General features: G+C 43.5%; 1 protein-coding gene across 2 annotated transcripts in view; it reads left to right on the top strand.

The window, feature by feature from the left end:
* PDXK (pyridoxal kinase) overlaps positions 1–18,435 on the top strand; it is an 81,294-nt gene that overhangs the window by 24,826 nt on the left and 38,033 nt on the right. For both annotated transcript variants that reach the window (XM_043538166.1, XM_027826823.3), the window contains exon 2: positions 16,022–16,076. In XM_043538166.1, the coding sequence (XP_043394101.1) occupies positions 16,022–16,076 (55 nt within the window). The remainder of the gene's footprint in view (positions 1–16,021; positions 16,077–18,435) is intronic.

The following is an 18,435-nucleotide window of genomic DNA, read 5'->3' as shown; positions in this document are numbered from 1 at the left end:
CACTTCAGCTAGTTTTATTTCCAGAATAGCACAGAAACAGAGTGTGAAAGACATAGAAGCTGTCTTTAGAATGGATTTATCCATTTGATTGTTACTGTGTTTTTATTATACAATTAAACAGGGTTAATTCTAGCAAGGAGCTAACTGCCCACAAGCAGGAAAGTGGACAGTCAGTTCAGATGTCCTTTGACAATGCAGCTGTCATTCCCTTTGAAGTTACTTCTGATCATGCTAAGTTCTATACTCTGGCTTGGTGCAGACAAGGGGTCAAATGTGCAGCTAGCCATAAACAGTAATGCAGGGGCTATGGTTATGCTTAAAACACTACAGTGGCACGGCTGTACCACTGCAGCTGTGCCAGTGTAGTGCTTCAGTGTAGACCCTCACTACATCAACAGGAGGGGTTCTCTTGTTACTGTAGTTAATCAACTTCTCTGAGAGGCAGTAGCTAGGTTGATGGAAGAATTCTTCTGTCATTGACCTAGCGCTGTCTACACTGGGGTTAGGTCAGCCCAGCTACATCTCAGGGGTGTGGAGTTTTCACACCCTTGAAAGACATAGCTATGGAGCTGTATGTTTTTCAGTGTAGACCAGCCCTCTGTCCTTCCAGCCAGTTAACATAGCCTATCTCTTCATTGATCCTTCTGCTTCTGTGGTACTTTTTACGAGGGCCAGGTCAGGAAGCTACAGTAATGTTTTTGTAGTAATGTTCCCCCACACTCTCCTCTGAAGCATCATGTATTGAGCTAGCTGGAGAGCAGGAAGCTTGGCTAAAAGGATGAATAGTCTTATTTGCATGAAATTCCTGTACTTGATGTAGCCTAATCTGAATTCTTCCCTCACCATTAGATGTCACTTAGAGCATGAACAAAGCTTCACCATCCCTGACTATCATGCTGTTTGCTTTGCTATAATTTTTTTAAAGATGAGCATAGGTTGCTTAACCCCATTCGGAAGGGCTAATGAACTGCATCTTGTCCAGTCCCTATCCTTTGACCTGTCCAGTGTGGGTGACCCTGTCAGGAGTTAAAACTCCTGCTGGCATAGCTCTTGGGGGTCTTGACACACATGAGCCTTCCTTCCCTGTCAAGGTGCAGTCCCCAGGGAAGGACTTGCTGCATTACTCTTTGGTTAAAGGGAAAATATGGGAATCTTCTGGTGTCCAAAATAGATACCACTACCTTTTATATTAAAAAATAAAAATAAGCCAGTAGTCTATGTAGTCTTGGATAAAATTCAGACTGTATTCTAAATAAAGTCTGGGTTATATCCCTTGGTCCCATCAGTGTAGTTAGACTGTTCTGATCTTTTCTCTAAAGGGAAAAGAGACAGCAGTAGCAACACCTGATTTGCAATACTTTGTTCAGATGTCAAAGAAGCCAACTTGCAAAAAGAATATTTCATTTATAGATAGTGCCACATCAGGAAAGGCTTTGCTGGCAGAAAATGCTTCATCATTCCAGTGTGAGCTCCTGCTACTGATATGTCTAGTAAGACTTTTTTGTTTTATTTAAGATCTGGGTGATAACATATTGTTATCACTATAAGCACACCATTTTTACAGAGGGACATAAGTCTTCTGCATATCAGTTTTCTGATAAAATTCTCTTGCCACAAGCACAAAATTTATCACTGTGCCTCATAAAGACCAGTGGAGATGGGGTAAAGGAGTGTGGGGGAGGGGGACACCCGGACATTAGCATCCCTCCTTCCCCACACAGCGAAAAGGAGGCTCCCGGGAGCAGCTCCAAGGCAGAGGGCAGGAGCAGCACACAGCAACGGGGGGAGCGACAGCTGAACTGCCCAGCAATTGATAGCCTACTGGGCAGCTGCTGCACAGGGAACTTAGAGGAGCTGATCGGGGGGCTTCCGGTCCACCCTGGTTCCAAGCCCCCACCAGCTAGCTCCAACAGACTGCTCTTTCTGCAAGCAGTGGACAAAGCAGGTGGCTGCCAAACAAGGTTATAAGGGAGCATTGCGCAACTTTAAACGAGCATGTTCCCTAATTGATCAGCAATGAAACAATGTTAATGGGGACAACTTTAAGTGAGGAGTTACTGTATTTTTGTAATGCTCTAAGATGCAGAAAACGAAGTTGCAGAAAGCAATCAGAGGCAGCTTCTGCCTTGAAATCCACTGTAAGGCTGTGTGCAGAATGACATACAGCTTCAGTGAAGGTTTTCCCTCAGCTGCTCCTTGTCAAATTGATAATACAGCTATTGGACAGTACTGTATTGGGAAACTTGCAATGCTTTGGCAATTAGACTGGCTTTCTGCCAGTAGGATCCCAAAGCAGTTTAAAACTTGAATATCCATCAAGAGTTCAGCCACTTGAGTAAAGACATGTGAGACAGCAGGAGCAGTTAGTTGTTGTGAAGTTGGCTTGGTCTCACCAGCCAAGCCAGTATGGCAAGTGCATGCAGCAAGGAGTTTGGAAGGAGACCCTGAGCATAAGAAACTGACTTGGAAGCTGGCTTAACCGCATACTCTTAGTTTTCACTTTAAATTGAAAGCAGAGGGTGCTGATGCCTGATTCTGAACTAGGGGAGAGAAGCAGAAGAGACCAGGGGTCTGTTTTCAAACATAAGTGCTACAGTAGTGATACTCAGACCTCAGTGGTTCAGGAGCCAAATTAGCAATAAACATTACTCAAAAGAGCCACAGTAGTGTGAATTCATTGTTTCATTTTCTATTTCTATATATCTAGAATTATTCTCACAGCAAAATGACTGACCAAGTATTCTTCAATTGGCTAATAACATAGTAAAAGCATCCTGATTGGTTAATAACTTAGATTGCTTAATAATTAAAATCACACATTGCTTTAATATCATGTTCTGCAAAGAGCCGTGGGAGACACATTAAAGAGCCACTTGCAGCCCCCAATCCTCAGTCTGAATAATTCTGTGCTATAGTTAGGGAGCCCCTGGCTGAGTTGGTATTCGGACAGGTAATTAAATGAACAGAGGGGGTACGTAGATGCCTTATTGCCAGTAGTAAGTGTCTGGATGCTGGATTGGGTTGCCATGCTTTGCCTCTTTTTCCATTTCTTTGTTTAGCAGTATATTTCACTTCCATGTACAGGGGCTAGTTGTAGGGCTTGGAAATTTTGACACTGTCTCTCAAGTGCTAACTTTACTAGCCCTGGGTGAAAATATAATTTGCTTCCCCACAGTCCATGCGTGTTTAAATCAGTCCTGTCCCCTATGAGTGGTATAACATTACCTACCTCCCAAAAAATTCTGCTCTATCAACTGACTTTGGAACAAGCAGAATTAGTTAACTCCCACTGTGCTGGGCTCATCTGTGGCTGTCCTTGCTCCTCTTCTAGGTATACAAGAAGTCTTCAGGCACTCGGGCTCTTCCTTCCACACCTGGGCTGATCTAGTCCCTCTCCTTCCCCCAAATCATGTTAACTGTAGTGGCCCAGCCGTGCTGCTCCCTCACTTAAACAAATCAAAACAAAACCAAGTGGCACTTGGGCTGTTCTGCATCCCTCTCCCTCCTATTAAGGGTTCTTTCTTCACTGCTGAGGTGATTCTAGTGATCAGCACCCTGGTTAACCTTGCCTCCGTGTGAGCAGCCATATTCAAATTACTGGGGTCTCACTTGTGTTTTACTCACCCCTGTGAGGCACTAGCACTTTTGGGAAGTATATCCCATGATTTTTTCTGCTGCAATAAACTAAACCACTCTATTTTCCAGTGAATTGTGGGAGAACCTGTCTATCCTTCTGGGCACATGGGCAGGGGGGATTGTGGGAAGGCCCTGGAGGACTGTCTGAGCCTGCATCCTGACTGCAAAGTGGGCAGGTTACCAGCCAAGTGACAGCAGCACCAGGGCTATCGCCCACACTCGGTAGCCTGGATTTAAAGCACTGCCAAATTCAGGTGAGAGGGATTGTGGGTGGACGGGAACTGGATTAGGGGCAACACCTGTGTTACTTCTGCTTTGAAGATAAGCCTGACCATTGGCTCAAAGTGAAGGTGATAGGAGCTATGTGCGTGCAGTCTTTTTGCAAATCAGCCCAAGGTGTCCTAAATTAGGCATCTGAAACTAAGGCCACCCAAATTATTTAAACTTTGGCTGAAGTGACTTGCTTAAGATCATAAAGCAAATCCATGGTAGAGAGGAGATTAAATCCTTGGCTTACTCTTCAGTCCACTAAACCACAGTGCCTTCTAGGCCAGTGGTTTTCAAACAGGGGCCTGGGGCCCCCTGTGGGGCTGCCAAGCATGGAGGGCATTAGACTCTCTAGGGGCCAGGGCAGAAAGCCAAAGCCGCACAGCAAGGGACTGCAGCCCAGGACCCTGAGCCCCACCACCCAAAACTGAAGCCTGAACAACTTAACTTTGCGGTGCCCCCTGTGATGTGGGGGCCCGAGCAACTGCCCTGCTTCCTACCCCTTAATGTTGGCCCTGGCTTTTATATGCAGAAAAACAGTTGTTGTGACACAGCTGGGCTGTGGAGTTTTTATTGCATGTTGGGGGCCGGGGTGTCTCAGAAAGAAAAAGGTTGAAAACCCCTGCTCTAGGCTGTTCATGGATATCTTTGGCCTAATGAGAAGGTCCATGTTAACCCACTGTCCCTTTGCTCTTAGGGAAGAGTAGCAGTAAATGTTGTGTTGTCAATCTGTAACCCTCTTCTAGTCTGAATGACAGTACCTGATGGTTTGTTCCCCCTTAAATATAACAATGTCATCGCAGCTTTGTAAACTGTTCTAAAATGAGAATTGTTATACAGTAGAAAAAGTTAAAAATGAAAAATTTAATAAAATAACATGCTGCACTCATTTCTGGGGAAAGAGAAAGCAAAGTAGCCAAAATATTAGAGATATTCATTTCAAAACTAGAATCTAAAAGTTTATCATCTTCTAGAGCAGGGGTGGGCAAACCTTTTGGCCCGAGGGCCACATCGGTGTTGAGAGACTGTATGGAGGGCCAGGTAGGGAAGGCTGTGCCTCTCCAAACAGCCTGGCCCCCACCCCCTGTCCATCCCCTCCCACTTCCTGCCCCCCTCAAACCCCTGATCCCTCCAACCCCCCCTGCTCCTTGTCCCCTGACTGCCCCCCTCAGAACCCCTGACCCATCCAACCACCCCCTACTCCTTGTCCCCTGACCGCCCCAGGCCCCCACCCGTATCCAACCCTCCCTGTTCCCCATCCCCTAACTGCCCCCCCGACCCTTATCTACACTCCTGTCCCCTGACTGCCCTCCCCAGAACCTCCACCCCATCCAACAGCTCCCTGCCCCTTAGTCAACCTCCCCTCTCCCCCTTACCCTGCTGCTCAGAGCAGTAGGAGCTTGCAGCCCCCCTGGAGCCAGCCACGCCACCCGTGCTGCCTGGCAGGAGCGGCGGGCCAGAGTGCTGGCGGCACGGTGCGCTGAGGCTGTGGGGGAGAGGGGACAGCGGGGGAGGGGCTAGGGGCTAGCCTCCCCAGCCGGGAGGCTCAGAGGCCGGTCCTGCGGGCTGTAGTTTGCCCACCTCTGTTCTAGAGGTAGCAGTAACTTTCTTTCTCCTTAGCATCTCCTCATACAACGGCTGCCTTCAGGACAAATCTTTTGAAAGAGATGAACGCACAAGTTACAGAGCCAGATTTTCAAAGCGTGTGCCCCAATCTAGGGTCAAATCTAAGTGTGAAGTTAGAAGTGTGGCTGCAGTGGTTAGGTGCCTTTCAACTTCGAAGCGCTCTCTGCGGTCTTGAGGCTAACCCACACCTCTTTTCTTTACTTGTCCTTCAGGGAATTTCCTAGGGGTGAATTTTTTTAAGGCAATAGAATGGCAACACTCAAGAATCTTCTATAAAGCCAAATTAGGATAATTACCCATTCTGTATTCCAAAGGATGTCCTTTATTTTGTGTCTAATGTCCTGTAGCACATATTCAACAGGGAGCTTTTAAAAACTTCTGGATCCCTTAAAGTATTTTTTTCAAGCAGTCACCTTGCAGAGGATTATACATTATGACTCAGATGAATAACTTCATACCAGGAAGAACATAATGGAGTGATATCCTTTCAAAATAAGCTTTGTTCTCTTATTTGTCATGGAATGGTCCTTTTTTGTTCCTAGGAATGTAAGTAGTCACCTAAGGCTGAATCCTGCATTCATTACTCAGGTAAAACACCCACAAACTGGAACAAAGTAAAGAGTGCAAGATTTGGTCCATAATTCTCAAGTTACTCCCACTTGTTGAGTTCATTTAAACACTTTCATTAAATCTCATTAACGTGCAAATAAAAAGTTCACATTGGTCTCATGATTACAGGAAGTTCCAAACTGTATTGTAGGTAAACTGAAAACATCTATATAGAAGCACATCACACCTCTCCCTTGCAAATATCAATAAAGTTTCGTGTCCCAGGCCGAAATACAGGAATGTAGCAGCATGACGACTCACTCATGTGGCACCTCCTGCTGGTCGTCAGGGAATTAGCTCTTTCCAGCAGAGAACGCCCTCTGCCGGCCGGTGTCTTGCTGTCCCCTGGCCCTCTTTCCCTCCCAGACCCTGGTGCCCTTTTATCTGGGGTGCTGCCCCCTGGCAATACCCCCACACTCCACCTCTGGGTCTCCCCTCTCTGGGGAACCCCCAACCCTCTAATCCTCACCTTGCTTCAGTCTGGGCTATTGCCAGTCATCATCAAGCCCGCACTCCCTGGGGCAGACTGCAGTGTAAAAGCCACTCATCATAGGCAAGAGGGGGTTTGGACCAGCTGCCTTCCTCTACTACCCAGTACCTCTGTGGGCCTAGGACCAGGCTCCAATTTACCTTCTTTTTTCCAGGCTCATTTTTCTTTTCTTCCTCAACTCTACCTTCCTGCTCCTCTGCTCTCCCTCCTCCTCGCTTCATCTCATTGCTTCAGATCCTTTTGCCTCAGCCTTACAATGGCTTGGGTTGCATTACTGCGTATCTGCACAGCATTTATATTTATCTGAACCACACATTAAAATGCCAGCTGGCTTCAGGAGCACAAGACCCACAGAGAGGGCAAGGTGCTGCATTGTCCTAGCTACAGAAGACAAAAGGGCATCTGAAAAGAAAACTGTATTTAACTGAATTTCAGTCTAACAAAACTAGATCCCTTTTTCCATAAGATTCTATCAGTATACCTGTTTAACTGTCATGGCAGGTTTTATGGTTAAATTTGTGCAAGCATATTATCTCTTCGAGCAAAATTAATGAAGTTAGTAGGTATTAAAAGTAGGTTGGCCACACCCCTAATTTTTGTCGTGGTGTTCAGAAATCTTTTGAATTGGAGGCAAATACAGATATATTATGTAACTTTATACTTGCAGTTTTACAACCACTAAAAGCCATGGTTTTCTTGTCTGGCAATCTATATCTATTAGACATTACAAATAGTTCACTTGACTTGTTTCTAGTGATGAAGCACAGCACGCTGTCTTTTAAACACACCATCTTTTTGTTCTGTGCTTATACAGCGCCTAGCACAGTGGCGTCCTGGTCCATGAGGTGCATATATAGGTGCATCTCAGTGCTATGGTAATACAAATAAGAAGTAGCAGGCAAAACTAGTTCATTTAGGGTTGTCAGACCTCCAGGATTGTCCTGGAGTCTCCAGGAATTAAAGATTAATCTTAAATTAAAGATTCTCATGTGATGAAACCTCCAGGAAATACGTCCAACCAAAATTGGCAGCCCTAAGTTCAGTGCAGTTTAGAACCTAATGCAATTGCCAGTGCTTCTTTTTTCTAAACTGGATGGAGTTTGAGTTTAACAGATTTGTTGCTTGATGAACACCTCTCTAGAGTGAAATTAGATGTTGCTTCCATGCCCTGTAGCAAGCTAACTTTACACTTTTATTTTTTGAGGAACAACAGTAAAAAAAAAAAAATGGAATAATTTTTTTACACAAAAGCAAGTACAGGAATAGCTTTCAGCATTCCTTAGAGTAAACATACACTTTATCCTAAACAGTACATTACAGAACTATTAATGGGAACTTGCTTTTCATGCAGAATTAATCTTCAGAGCTAAAGGTTTTTTGTCTCAAACTGTTAACTTTCAACTAGGAAATATTAGTATTAGGGGTTTAAAATTTTGCATCCCTTATCTGTCTCAGGAGCATGGTATAATGTTGCATACAGTGATATCAACTCAAAGTATATGCAACTTCAAAAAAATGAGTAAATTTCAGGTATTACATCTGCCTCTAAGTCCCCTGCTAATTTCAGGAGTGTTAGTTACATTTTCCTGTATTTGAAAATGTGTCTCTCTCCCCTTTTGTTGTGTATACACCACCCAAACGGGCAAAGTGAAATTGCCTAATGTAACACTCTGCTGGGGATACTGAGAGCTGTGAGCCACTGTCAGCAAGAGTGAACTTTGCTGGAGGTTAGACTGTGCGTCAGCTCTTTGCCACTGCAGTCTGTCTTCCTCACTGGCAAACTCCTCAAGGCTCTCCCAGCCCGAACCTTGCGTAGCAGGTAACAATCATTGAACTCCAGCCCCAGAGCTCTGTCTCTGCAATGCACAGCCCATATCACTGTGCATTCACAGAAGGCATTAAGTTTCCTGCTCTGTTAAAGATTCAGTACATGACAGCTTATTAATTTAACTGGGATAAACACATCCTTCCCTCAAACACAGCACTGAGTTGATTGATAGTAAGAATAAAACAAGTTTGTTAACACAAGGAGATGGGTTAAGTCAGGGGTGGCCAACCTGTGGCACCGGAGCCACATGCGGCTCTTCAGAAGTTAATGTGTGGCTCCTTGTATAGGCACCGACTCTGGGGCTGGAGCTACAGGCACCAACTTTCCAATGTGCCAGGGGGTGCTCACTGCTCAACCCCTGGCGCTGCCATGGGCCCTGCCCCCAGTCCACCCCTTCCTGTCCCCTCCCCTGAGCCTGCAGTGCCCTCGCTCCTCACCCCTTCCCCCCCACCCCCCAGAGCCTCCTGCATGCCATGAACAGCTGATTGGGAGGGAAGGGGAGGCGCTGGGAGTGGGGTGGGGGAGCTGATTGGGGGCTGACAACGTATTACTATGGCTCTTTGGCAATGTACATCTGTAAATTCTGGCTCCTTCTCAGGCTCAGGTTGGCCACCTCTGGGTTAAGTGATACCATGTGGAAGAAACAAAGATGGAAATGGTTACACACAAACAAAAGTACAAATATACTTTCTAATGGCTAAGAATTAACTTAGCAAGATTCAGTTTTTTGTTCAAGGTAGTTTCCTTACCAGTCTTCCTTTCCCAGCAAGAGCTGGCTGACTATCCCCGCATAGTCCAAGGTACTGGTTTTCCTTGACTCCTCAGATGAAGGATAATTCGGACTCTTTCTGTGTGTCCTTATATCTCAAGATCTGCCTTTGTTTCAATGGTCAGTTTGGTCTCCTGTCTCTCTTGGGAGGCTAACTCTATTTTGATTAAGGTGTCTCCTGGTGTGTTCCAATGTGATGCTTTCTGCTGCCATTTTACAAGCTAGATGTTCTTCCTGCAACCTCAACACAAATGAATAACCATTGAACTTTGCCACACTGGGTTGGAGGTTTTGATCTCTTTTCTTTGTCTTCAGAGAACTTGCTTATCAGTTCCTGCTGACATGCCTGGTTTAAAGACCTTTTAGTCACAGACTTTAAAGTATAATATCAGTGAGTATCCCTAATTCCATACACAGTATTGCCCCATGCATTTCACAATGATATTCACCAATGTGGTGGTAGTTTTCAAAAGATGCCTCACAAGGCATATTTTGTACACATTCCATAGCAGTTGTGTGTAGGGTGTGAATACAGGGGTGCCTAGGGTCACAACAACACACAAATTAAACTGAACATGATAAAAATATTTTTTCTAAATCTTCCATTTCTACTAAGCTTAGGTGCTAATCATAACAACAACTGGGCAAACTGTCTCAAACAAGGGGTGATTTTAAGCTGGTTGTTCTCCATTGGGAATGGTGGAGCTGGGGTGAAGAAATATCCTGCATCAATAACAGAAATATATAACTTGAATACCTTCTGGGGGGAGGGGAAAAAGCAAATTTTAAACAAAATGATAATTATCCCAAGAACACTTAAACACCATAGACAAAAACAATAAATTTTCATTTAGACGTGAGCCAGAGCTGTGCAGTACAGATCTGGATATCAAACCTCAGAGGTATTACTGGATGTAGAGTTTTAGACTGGTTCACTATAGATACTAGGATCCTGATCTAGGGTCATAGTCTAACCTGAAGTTTTGGAGGATGGTTGCATCTGAAGTTCAGTTGAGCTTCTGCTTTCCTGTTTGTGGTCAGGAAAGATAGGCTATCAGTTTCTTTTTCAAAAAAAAAAAAAAGGCAAACTTTGTTAGTAAAAGTCCTTTAAGTATCTTTTAAATATCCATTTTATCATGGGTGACTCACATTCCCACCCCTAGTCCAGGATAGTGACCTCTGCATTGCAGGCAGAGCAGGACAGTGTCAGTCTCTTTCCCTTCTGTCTTTGTGGGGGAAGGTTTAAAGCTAAGTTGAACTCATACGTAAAGTTGTATTCCATGTTTCATAGCTGGTCATATTTTTATTGTATCCTGGTCCAATGAGTGTGAAGGTTTTAATTTAGTTTTTCAAAAGTTAGCTGAAGGAGATAGTAGGGATCCGCCAGTCATGTCTTCTGCTTATCAGACTCATTTGTCTATGGTAGCATCCGACTCTTCAGAGATTTGTTTTAATAAACACCTCCAGTTCCTCTGACCAAGATTTCTGTAGCGGTCAGTTATATTGTATGAGATGAATGTGAGCAGCCTTCATTTGGCTGTTCAGAAGAACTTTGCTTGAATTGAGCCTAGTCTGAGGATACCTTGCAGTCTCTATTTTGGGATTAACTGAATTATCTCCCACCCCCACCCCCAAACACAAACTGGGTTTGGCTTAGATTCACCCAGGATCTATGATTCTATTGGTGGAGTATGTCCAAGGCAGAAAGGTAGCTAGGGGTGGGGAGAGGAGGCAGAATCCATGAACTTCCTCCTGCCAAAGGGGGTGTAGAGGGCCACTGCAGTCCAAAGGGCAGATGATGCTAATCTGGAAGAGGGTATGGCCAGGGCAACTGGGAGATAAAATGATTCTGTGCATTCCTCCAACAGTCTTTGCAGGACCTGCTCCTGTGGAGCCCCAGCGATAATCCACCTTCCAAACTAAGGGCAGCAATCTCACCGGAGGAAATGGGGCAGGGTGCATGTGCATGTAACACCCCTTCCGCAAGCAGAGGTTGGCATAGGAAAGTAGTGACCTAAAATTCATTGTGCCTTTAGTAGTGAATCTAGCCCCAGATTGGAAAGTGTTTCAGGACTTATTAGATCTAATGTGGGCAACATTTCAAGCTGGCTCACTGTATTCTATTTAAATTATTTGTTTATACATAGATCAAAAGGTGCATTGTAGAACAAATACAAAGACATGGTCTTAAGATCTAAACTTGGGTCCCATGTGAATGTTCCCCAACCTCCACGTTTCCAATTGGATACAGCAGTCTTCTTAACTGGTTTTTGAAGAAATTGCTGTGTATTGTTGCTGCATTCAGCAGTGAGCTGCATTCAGCAGTGACTCTGGCAGTGTATAATTTGTGTTCTATAAATAGTGTATGGTTTATTAATATCTACTTTTTTTGGTGCTGCTTGTAGCAAAGTGATGTCTAGCAAAGTTCAAGGGGCAATGGAAAAAGCCATATGTGTCACAGGTAATATTCAGGGCATTTATCACACTGCAGCAACCCCACTAGGCAATTGACAGGGTGGCACTTGAGTGGCCTGTGCCATATTTGTCAAGCAGAGTCTTTAGTTTCTGTCTGCTTCAGTGAACCTTAACAAAGTTACCAGCTTGAGTACTTTCTTCCTTGATTAAACTATGTGAAACTGCCATATGGATCCAATTTCATGAGTCTCATGTTCAAACATTAAGCTGAATTTGTGTTCAGAGTAGTAGTGAGACGTTTTCTTGAGCCTCATTTCCTGCCCCGATCTAGGAGTAACATCTTTAGTACTGGTGGGAGTCTCTATAAAAAGAACTTGTTCTAAACAGAGTAGCAATGTTTTATTCTTTCAGATGAACCATTGCTACAGAGTTCTGTGCTCTCTGTATGCGTACATAGGACCATAACGCTATAGGAACATAATATTAGTTAAGTCCTAGTACTCATCTTGGCCTTGTCTAGAGTAGGGTTTAAAGGCGTAATGTTAGCCTGCATTAGCTAATGTGCTAATACCATTCTTTAAATAATAGTTTGGACAAAGCCTTGAAAGACAAGTTAGAAGTCATGACAAACTAGGTTGAACTTCGTTATATGTTGTCGGGGGTGGGGACAATACTATTTATCCTGCCTGACAGTAATGACCATACTGAAACTATCCGGCTTCTGGCTTTGTCTGAATTGCAGCTCCGTCACTGAAAAGCCGTTGCTCTGTTTCCCCAGGAGAACTAGTGCCTTCTCTTTCTCTCTCTAAAACACTAGTTGCCGATGCCTTTTGTTGTTAACACAGAGCAGGTTCTGATGAGAAGTGCTGAACCCAGAAGAGTGAGAGTATGCCTACACTGGCGCTGGAAAGTGTCATTTCCAGCTGGCAGAGACATACCTGCACTACATCTGATCGAGCTAGCATGCTAAAAATGGTAGCGTAGCCACAGCGGTGTGTGCAGCAGGAGGGGCTCGACACCCAAGTATGTACCTAGGATCTCAGATGGGATTGTGCTTGGGACAGCTAGCCCCTCCTGCACCTTTCACTGGTATAGCTACACTTCCATTTTTAGCATGCTAGCACAGCGCTAGCATGGATATGTCTTCTTAAGATTGAAATAATACCTCCAGCTCCAGTGAGAGACAGGGTGTGGTGCTGTTCGGGGGTGTCTGAGGTGAATTGGTACCACCTGCTTACAACGAGAGGGAGCCCTCTCTGTGCCCACCAGGGGAAATGCTCCTCACCCACTGGCTGCTGGTAACACAGGTGCTCCATTCCGGGCTCCATGAGCCCTGCTCTTTCCTCCTGCAGACTAGCAGTTTTCACCCTGCTTAGGGCGCAGGACATGAATGTAACAATCTTCTGGACATCCCGGGGTTCATTTTTTCTCTGTAAATTTCAGCCCTGTATCTAGTCTAGACAGTAAACATAGGCTTCCTCCACAGATGTTCATTGTTCTCACGTTGATTGGGTCAGCGCCCAGATTCCCCCTTCTCACGTGGTAGGTTTCACTCCCAACAGATCTGGATCGTACTAGTGCACATGTTACACTAAACTCAAAAATTGTTTTCTGTGCAAACATCTCGCAGTAACCATGACAATCAGCTAGTTCTTCTCTTTCAGCAGAGACCACAGCTGACCCCCGTTGGGGAAATATGGAGAAGATGGTCAGGCACAGAGGTATTAATACCTGCCTTGACCTATCTGTGTTACACAGGTCCTCTCTTAAATCTTGCATTCCTGTACAATATTTATCTGCTGTTACCTTGGATGGTCCAAATAATGATATCTGACAGAAATTAGGGAACTTTCTGTATCTATTTTTAGTTTGTTTACTCTGTACATTTGATAACACTTTGTTTTATAGTCCGTTTCCTGTGTTGTCTATTGATGTGTGAGAGATGCACACATTGGAGACAAAAACACATAGCTAAAAAACCACAAACTGACTCTGGGGCAGGTGTAGTACCTGACACTACTTTTAATCAAACCAGTGTACGCTAACCCACCTTTCTGTCTAGCATTATTATTGGATTCTTTTTTTCCTGTAGTTGTGAACTAACACCTGCCTTTTTGTACGAGACCGATTCTGAGACCCCATGTGAAGTCTAACATGGTCTGTAAAACTATAGCTGCACAGTATCTGAGGGGAGGAGGGAACATCATCTGCAGCAGATTCCGCCAGCCTCTTGTTGCTCCAGGCCTGCTGCCAGTTTTGTGTGTGCGTGTGTGTATGTGTTTAAGATAGTCTTATTGCTGGCACGACTTGCTCACATGGTCTTGATTTGCATGAGGGTATTACGCTGTTGATGACAAGGAAGCGATGTGTCTCCCCGTGAAGAGTGTGACTGGCAAAAGCTTCAGTTAACCCTCTAGCAAACTGCCTGAAAATGGATCATACACGATTATTTCTGCATCATTACTGTTGTCTCCCATGACTCACAGAGCCATATATAGCAGCTCTTCTTCTGAGGAGAAATTTTATCCATAGCAAAGAGGATGTGAAAACAAATACTAAATGTCAATGTGTTGTCAGATTTGTATTAGATTTTTTTTTAGTGGTGGATCAAACTGTAGCAGGGCTTGAACACCAGATTAAAAAATATATAGTTGTTGCTATCTCTTTCTAGTAAATGGACAGTGCCAAGTTAAAAATCTTCACTGATTCCCCCCCCCCCCCCCGCCCCCCTCCCCAGCCTTGTCTTTTTAAGTAATAACACAATAGATTATTTTTAACTGGGAGGTGGGGGAGGAAATAAATGTTTACTTTGGGCTTCCCTCCCCTCCCCCCCCCACCTTAGGCAGTCAGAACATATTTGAATTGCAAATATTGCAAAGGAAATTTATTTGTTTGGGGTTTTTTTTAATTAAGATGCCTCCATTGAATTAACACTTTGCCACCAAAATAAAATCTCAAAAATAATAATTTCTCATGGTCTTGAGTTTCATAAAAGCTTGTGAAATCTAAATCTGGGGGCAAACAGTGTTTGTTCACCCACCTGCCTGAAAAGACCCTGGAAAAGATTTGGGGATCATGGTGGATAATCAGCTGAATGTGAGCTCCCAGTGCAATGCTATGGCCAAAAGGACTAATGTGATCCTTGGATATAGATAGGTGATATAAATAGGGGAATTTGTGATCCTTGGATATAAATAGGGAAATCTTGAGTAAAAGTAGACAGGTTATTCAATCTCTGTATTTGGCACTGGTGCGACTGCTGCTGGAATACTGTGTCCAGTTCTGATGCCCACAATTCAAGAAGATCATTGATAAATTGGAGAGGGTTCAGAGAAGAGCCGTGAGAATGATTAGAGGCTTAGAAAACATGCCTTATAGTGATAGACTCGAGGAGCTCAATCTGCTTAGAAAGAGAACGTTAAGAGGTCTATTGATTACAATCTAGGTACCTGTATGAGGAACAAATATTTCAGTCTAGCCCTTGGGATCTGCGCAATGACCCACTTTGTCACTGTGGTCTCCGTCAGTCCGTGGCACTTGCTATCAACAAATCTCAACTGACTAGATTTCGTGGTGGCCTTCGGGCCCTTCATTGTGCTGATGAAACTGCTGTTGGGTGGGTCAGCAAGCACTGCAAACGCTAGAAGAAGAAGAATCTAGCCCTTCATTCTGACACAATCCAGTGGCTGGAAGTTGAGGGTAGACATATTCAGACTGGAAATAAGGTATAGATTTTTAATAGAGAGGGTAACTGACCATTGGAACAATTTACCAAGGGTTGTGGTGATTCTCCGTCACTTGATTTAAAAATTGCCAGATTGGACTTATTTATTTTTTAAAGATATGCTCTAGTACAAACAGAAACTATTTGGGGGAAGTTCTATGGCCTGTGCTATACAGTAGATCAGACTAGATGATCACAGAAGTCCTGTCTGCCCTTGAAATCTATGAAAAAGTTTTTGTTTTTTTTCAGAACCATGAGAACTCCCCTCCCCCCCCCCCCCCCATTACCCCCTCTGATTTTATGTTCATTTGGCCCCTTGAATTGTAGAAGTGGCATTGCCTGGACAAGACTTACTTCAGACCCTAAGAATGCTGCTCTACTAGATTCTGCCTGCTGGCCTCCAGGCAAATCTTCTCTTTCAGATATGGAGCTCCACTCTTCTGGTGGGTCCACTGTGTGTGTCTCTCCATGCCCCTTCCTCTACTAAAGTACTGTATATTTAACACTGGTTACTCAGCTCTTACTGTAAATCACATTCTAAGCTTCTAAATGTGTAACAGACCATGGTAACCTTTGCCTTCCATTTTATGATCTGAGTGGCATTCTGAGGAAAGTTCTGTTTTAATAATAATAGTGTTGCTTTATTCTGTTTTGCAGGTTCTGGGATTTGAAGTTGATCCTGTGAATTCTGTCCAGTTTTCAAACCACACAGGTAAATACGCACGCATACTCTTGAAGTACTATTGTGCATCCACTGTGGTGACTTTAGGCCTACCAAACACTCATTCAGCCTGATTGCATGTTATTGGAAAGAAGATCAATCATTCAGTGATCTCCTCCTTTTGGATTCAAGACAGGACAACAGTGTTCAAGGCTTGAGCCAAAGCCCGTTGAATTCAATAGGCTTTGAATAAAGGCCTAAATCTAAAGGCTGCTCTAAAGTGAAAAGTTACGTCTGCATAGCTATGTCTCTGAGGTGTGAAAAGCCTGCACCCCTGAGCCATGTAGTTAAGCGGACCTAAATCCCTGTGTAAACAGTGCTAGGTTGACAGAAGAATTCGTCCATTGACCTAGCTACTGCCTCTCAGGGAGGTGGATTTGCAACGGCTACGGGAGAACCCGTCTTGTTGCTGCAGTAAATGGCTACACGGAAGCGCTACAACTGCAGGTTTTTAAATGTAGACATAGCTTAAATGTAATGCGTTCCATTCTGCTGCTTCATGGAGGGTGGATTTTTTTTTCTTAGCCAATTTAGAAGAAATAAAACCGCATAAGGAGATATCATGTCAATATAAGACATTAGGCAGTGAAATAGAACACATATACTGCATCACCAACACAGGTTATCTGAGAGTGAGGAATCTCCAGCAGTGGCACTTGTACAGTGAGTCACTTGCCTCTTTTATCAATATTCCATTACTGCTAACTTCAAACTTCGAATATCCTGAGCCTGACCCCCCAAAATATGTGCGACTTAGTCGTGTATTATTTTTAAAGTAATACAGTTTGGGTTCATATTTGCTTTCTGGTTGGTGAGCCTTTTGGTTGCATTTTTGTCACATTTTCAAGCTTTTCTGTGCATCCATGAGGGCTAGAAACTTTTTAAAAATGAAAGTTTAGATTCTCACATAATCTAATGATTTCCAGTCACTGGGGCTTGAAGAGAAACACCAGTATTGTGAGACTTGCTATAACAATTGTGAGAGCTGGCAACACTGGCTCTTTAGATTTCCCTTTCTTTATGCTTTGTCGTGCATAATTTAGTAGAAAAATCCCTACCAACTGCAGGTGGTATCAGAGCATTTAAGAGCGTATAAACTATGGACAAAGAGAATTCTTAGCCTTTTTTTAGAAAGTTATCTGTTTTAACTAGGGCTGTCAAGCAATTCAAATAAGTAATCACAATTAATCGTGCTGTTAAACAATAATAGAATACCATTTATTTAAATATTTTTTGGATATTTTCTACATTTTCAAATATATTGATTTCTGTTACAACACAGAATGCAAAGTGTACAGTGCTCACTTAATATTTATTTTTGATTACAAATATTTGCACTGTAAAAAACCAAAGAAATAGTATTTTTCAATTCACCTAATACAAGTACTGTAGTGCAATCTCTTTATCGTGAAAGGTGAACTTACAAATATAGAATTATGTACAAAAAATAACTGCATTCAAAAATAAAACAATGTAAAACTTTAGAGCCTCCAGTCCACTCAGTCCTACTTCAGTCAATCACTCACACAAACAAGTTTGGTTACAATTTGCAGGAGATAATGCTGCCCACTTCTTGTTTACAATGTCACCTGAAAGTGAGAGCAGGCGTTTGAATGGCACTGTTGTAGTCAGTATCATGAGATATTTATGTGCCAGATGCTCAAAAGATTCATATGTCCCTTCATGCTTCAACCACCATTCCTGAGCTCATGTGTCCATGCTGATGACGGGTTATGCTCAATAACGATCCAAAGCAGTGTGGACCGACACATGTTCATTTTCATCATTTGAATCAGATGCCACCAGTAGAAAGTTGATTTTCTTTTTTGGTGGTTCGGGTTCTGTAGTTTTCGCTTCGGAGTGTTGCTCTTTTAAGACTTCTGAAAGCATGCTCCACACCTCGTCCCTCTCAGATTTTGGAAGGCACTTCAGATTCTTAAACCTTGGGGCGAGTGTTGTAGCTATTTTTAGAAATCTCACATTTCTTTGTGTTTTGTCAAATCTGCTGTGAAAGTGTTCTTAAAACAAACATGTGCTGCGTCACATCCGAGACGGCTATCACATGAAACATATGGTAGAATGCGGGTAAAACAGAGCAGGAGACATACAATTTCCCCCCAAGGAGTTCAGTCACAAATTTAATTAACGCATTATTTTTTTAACGAGCATGGAAGCATGTCCTCTGGAATGGTGGCTGAAGCACGAAGGGGCATACGAATGTTTAGCATATCTGGCATGTAAATACCTTACAATGCCGGCTACAAAAGTGCCATGCGAATGCCTGTTCTCACTTTCAGGTGACATTGTAAATAAGAAGCAGGCAGCAGTATCTCCCGTCAATGTAAACAAA

The sequence above is a fragment of the Chelonia mydas genome, chromosome 1 (genome assembly GCF_015237465.2).
Source record: "Chelonia mydas isolate rCheMyd1 chromosome 1, rCheMyd1.pri.v2, whole genome shotgun sequence".
NCBI lineage: Eukaryota > Metazoa > Chordata > Testudines > Cheloniidae > Chelonia > Chelonia mydas.
Note: the sequence above shows the minus strand (reverse complement) of the source record. Positions and strands in the feature narration are given on the sequence as shown.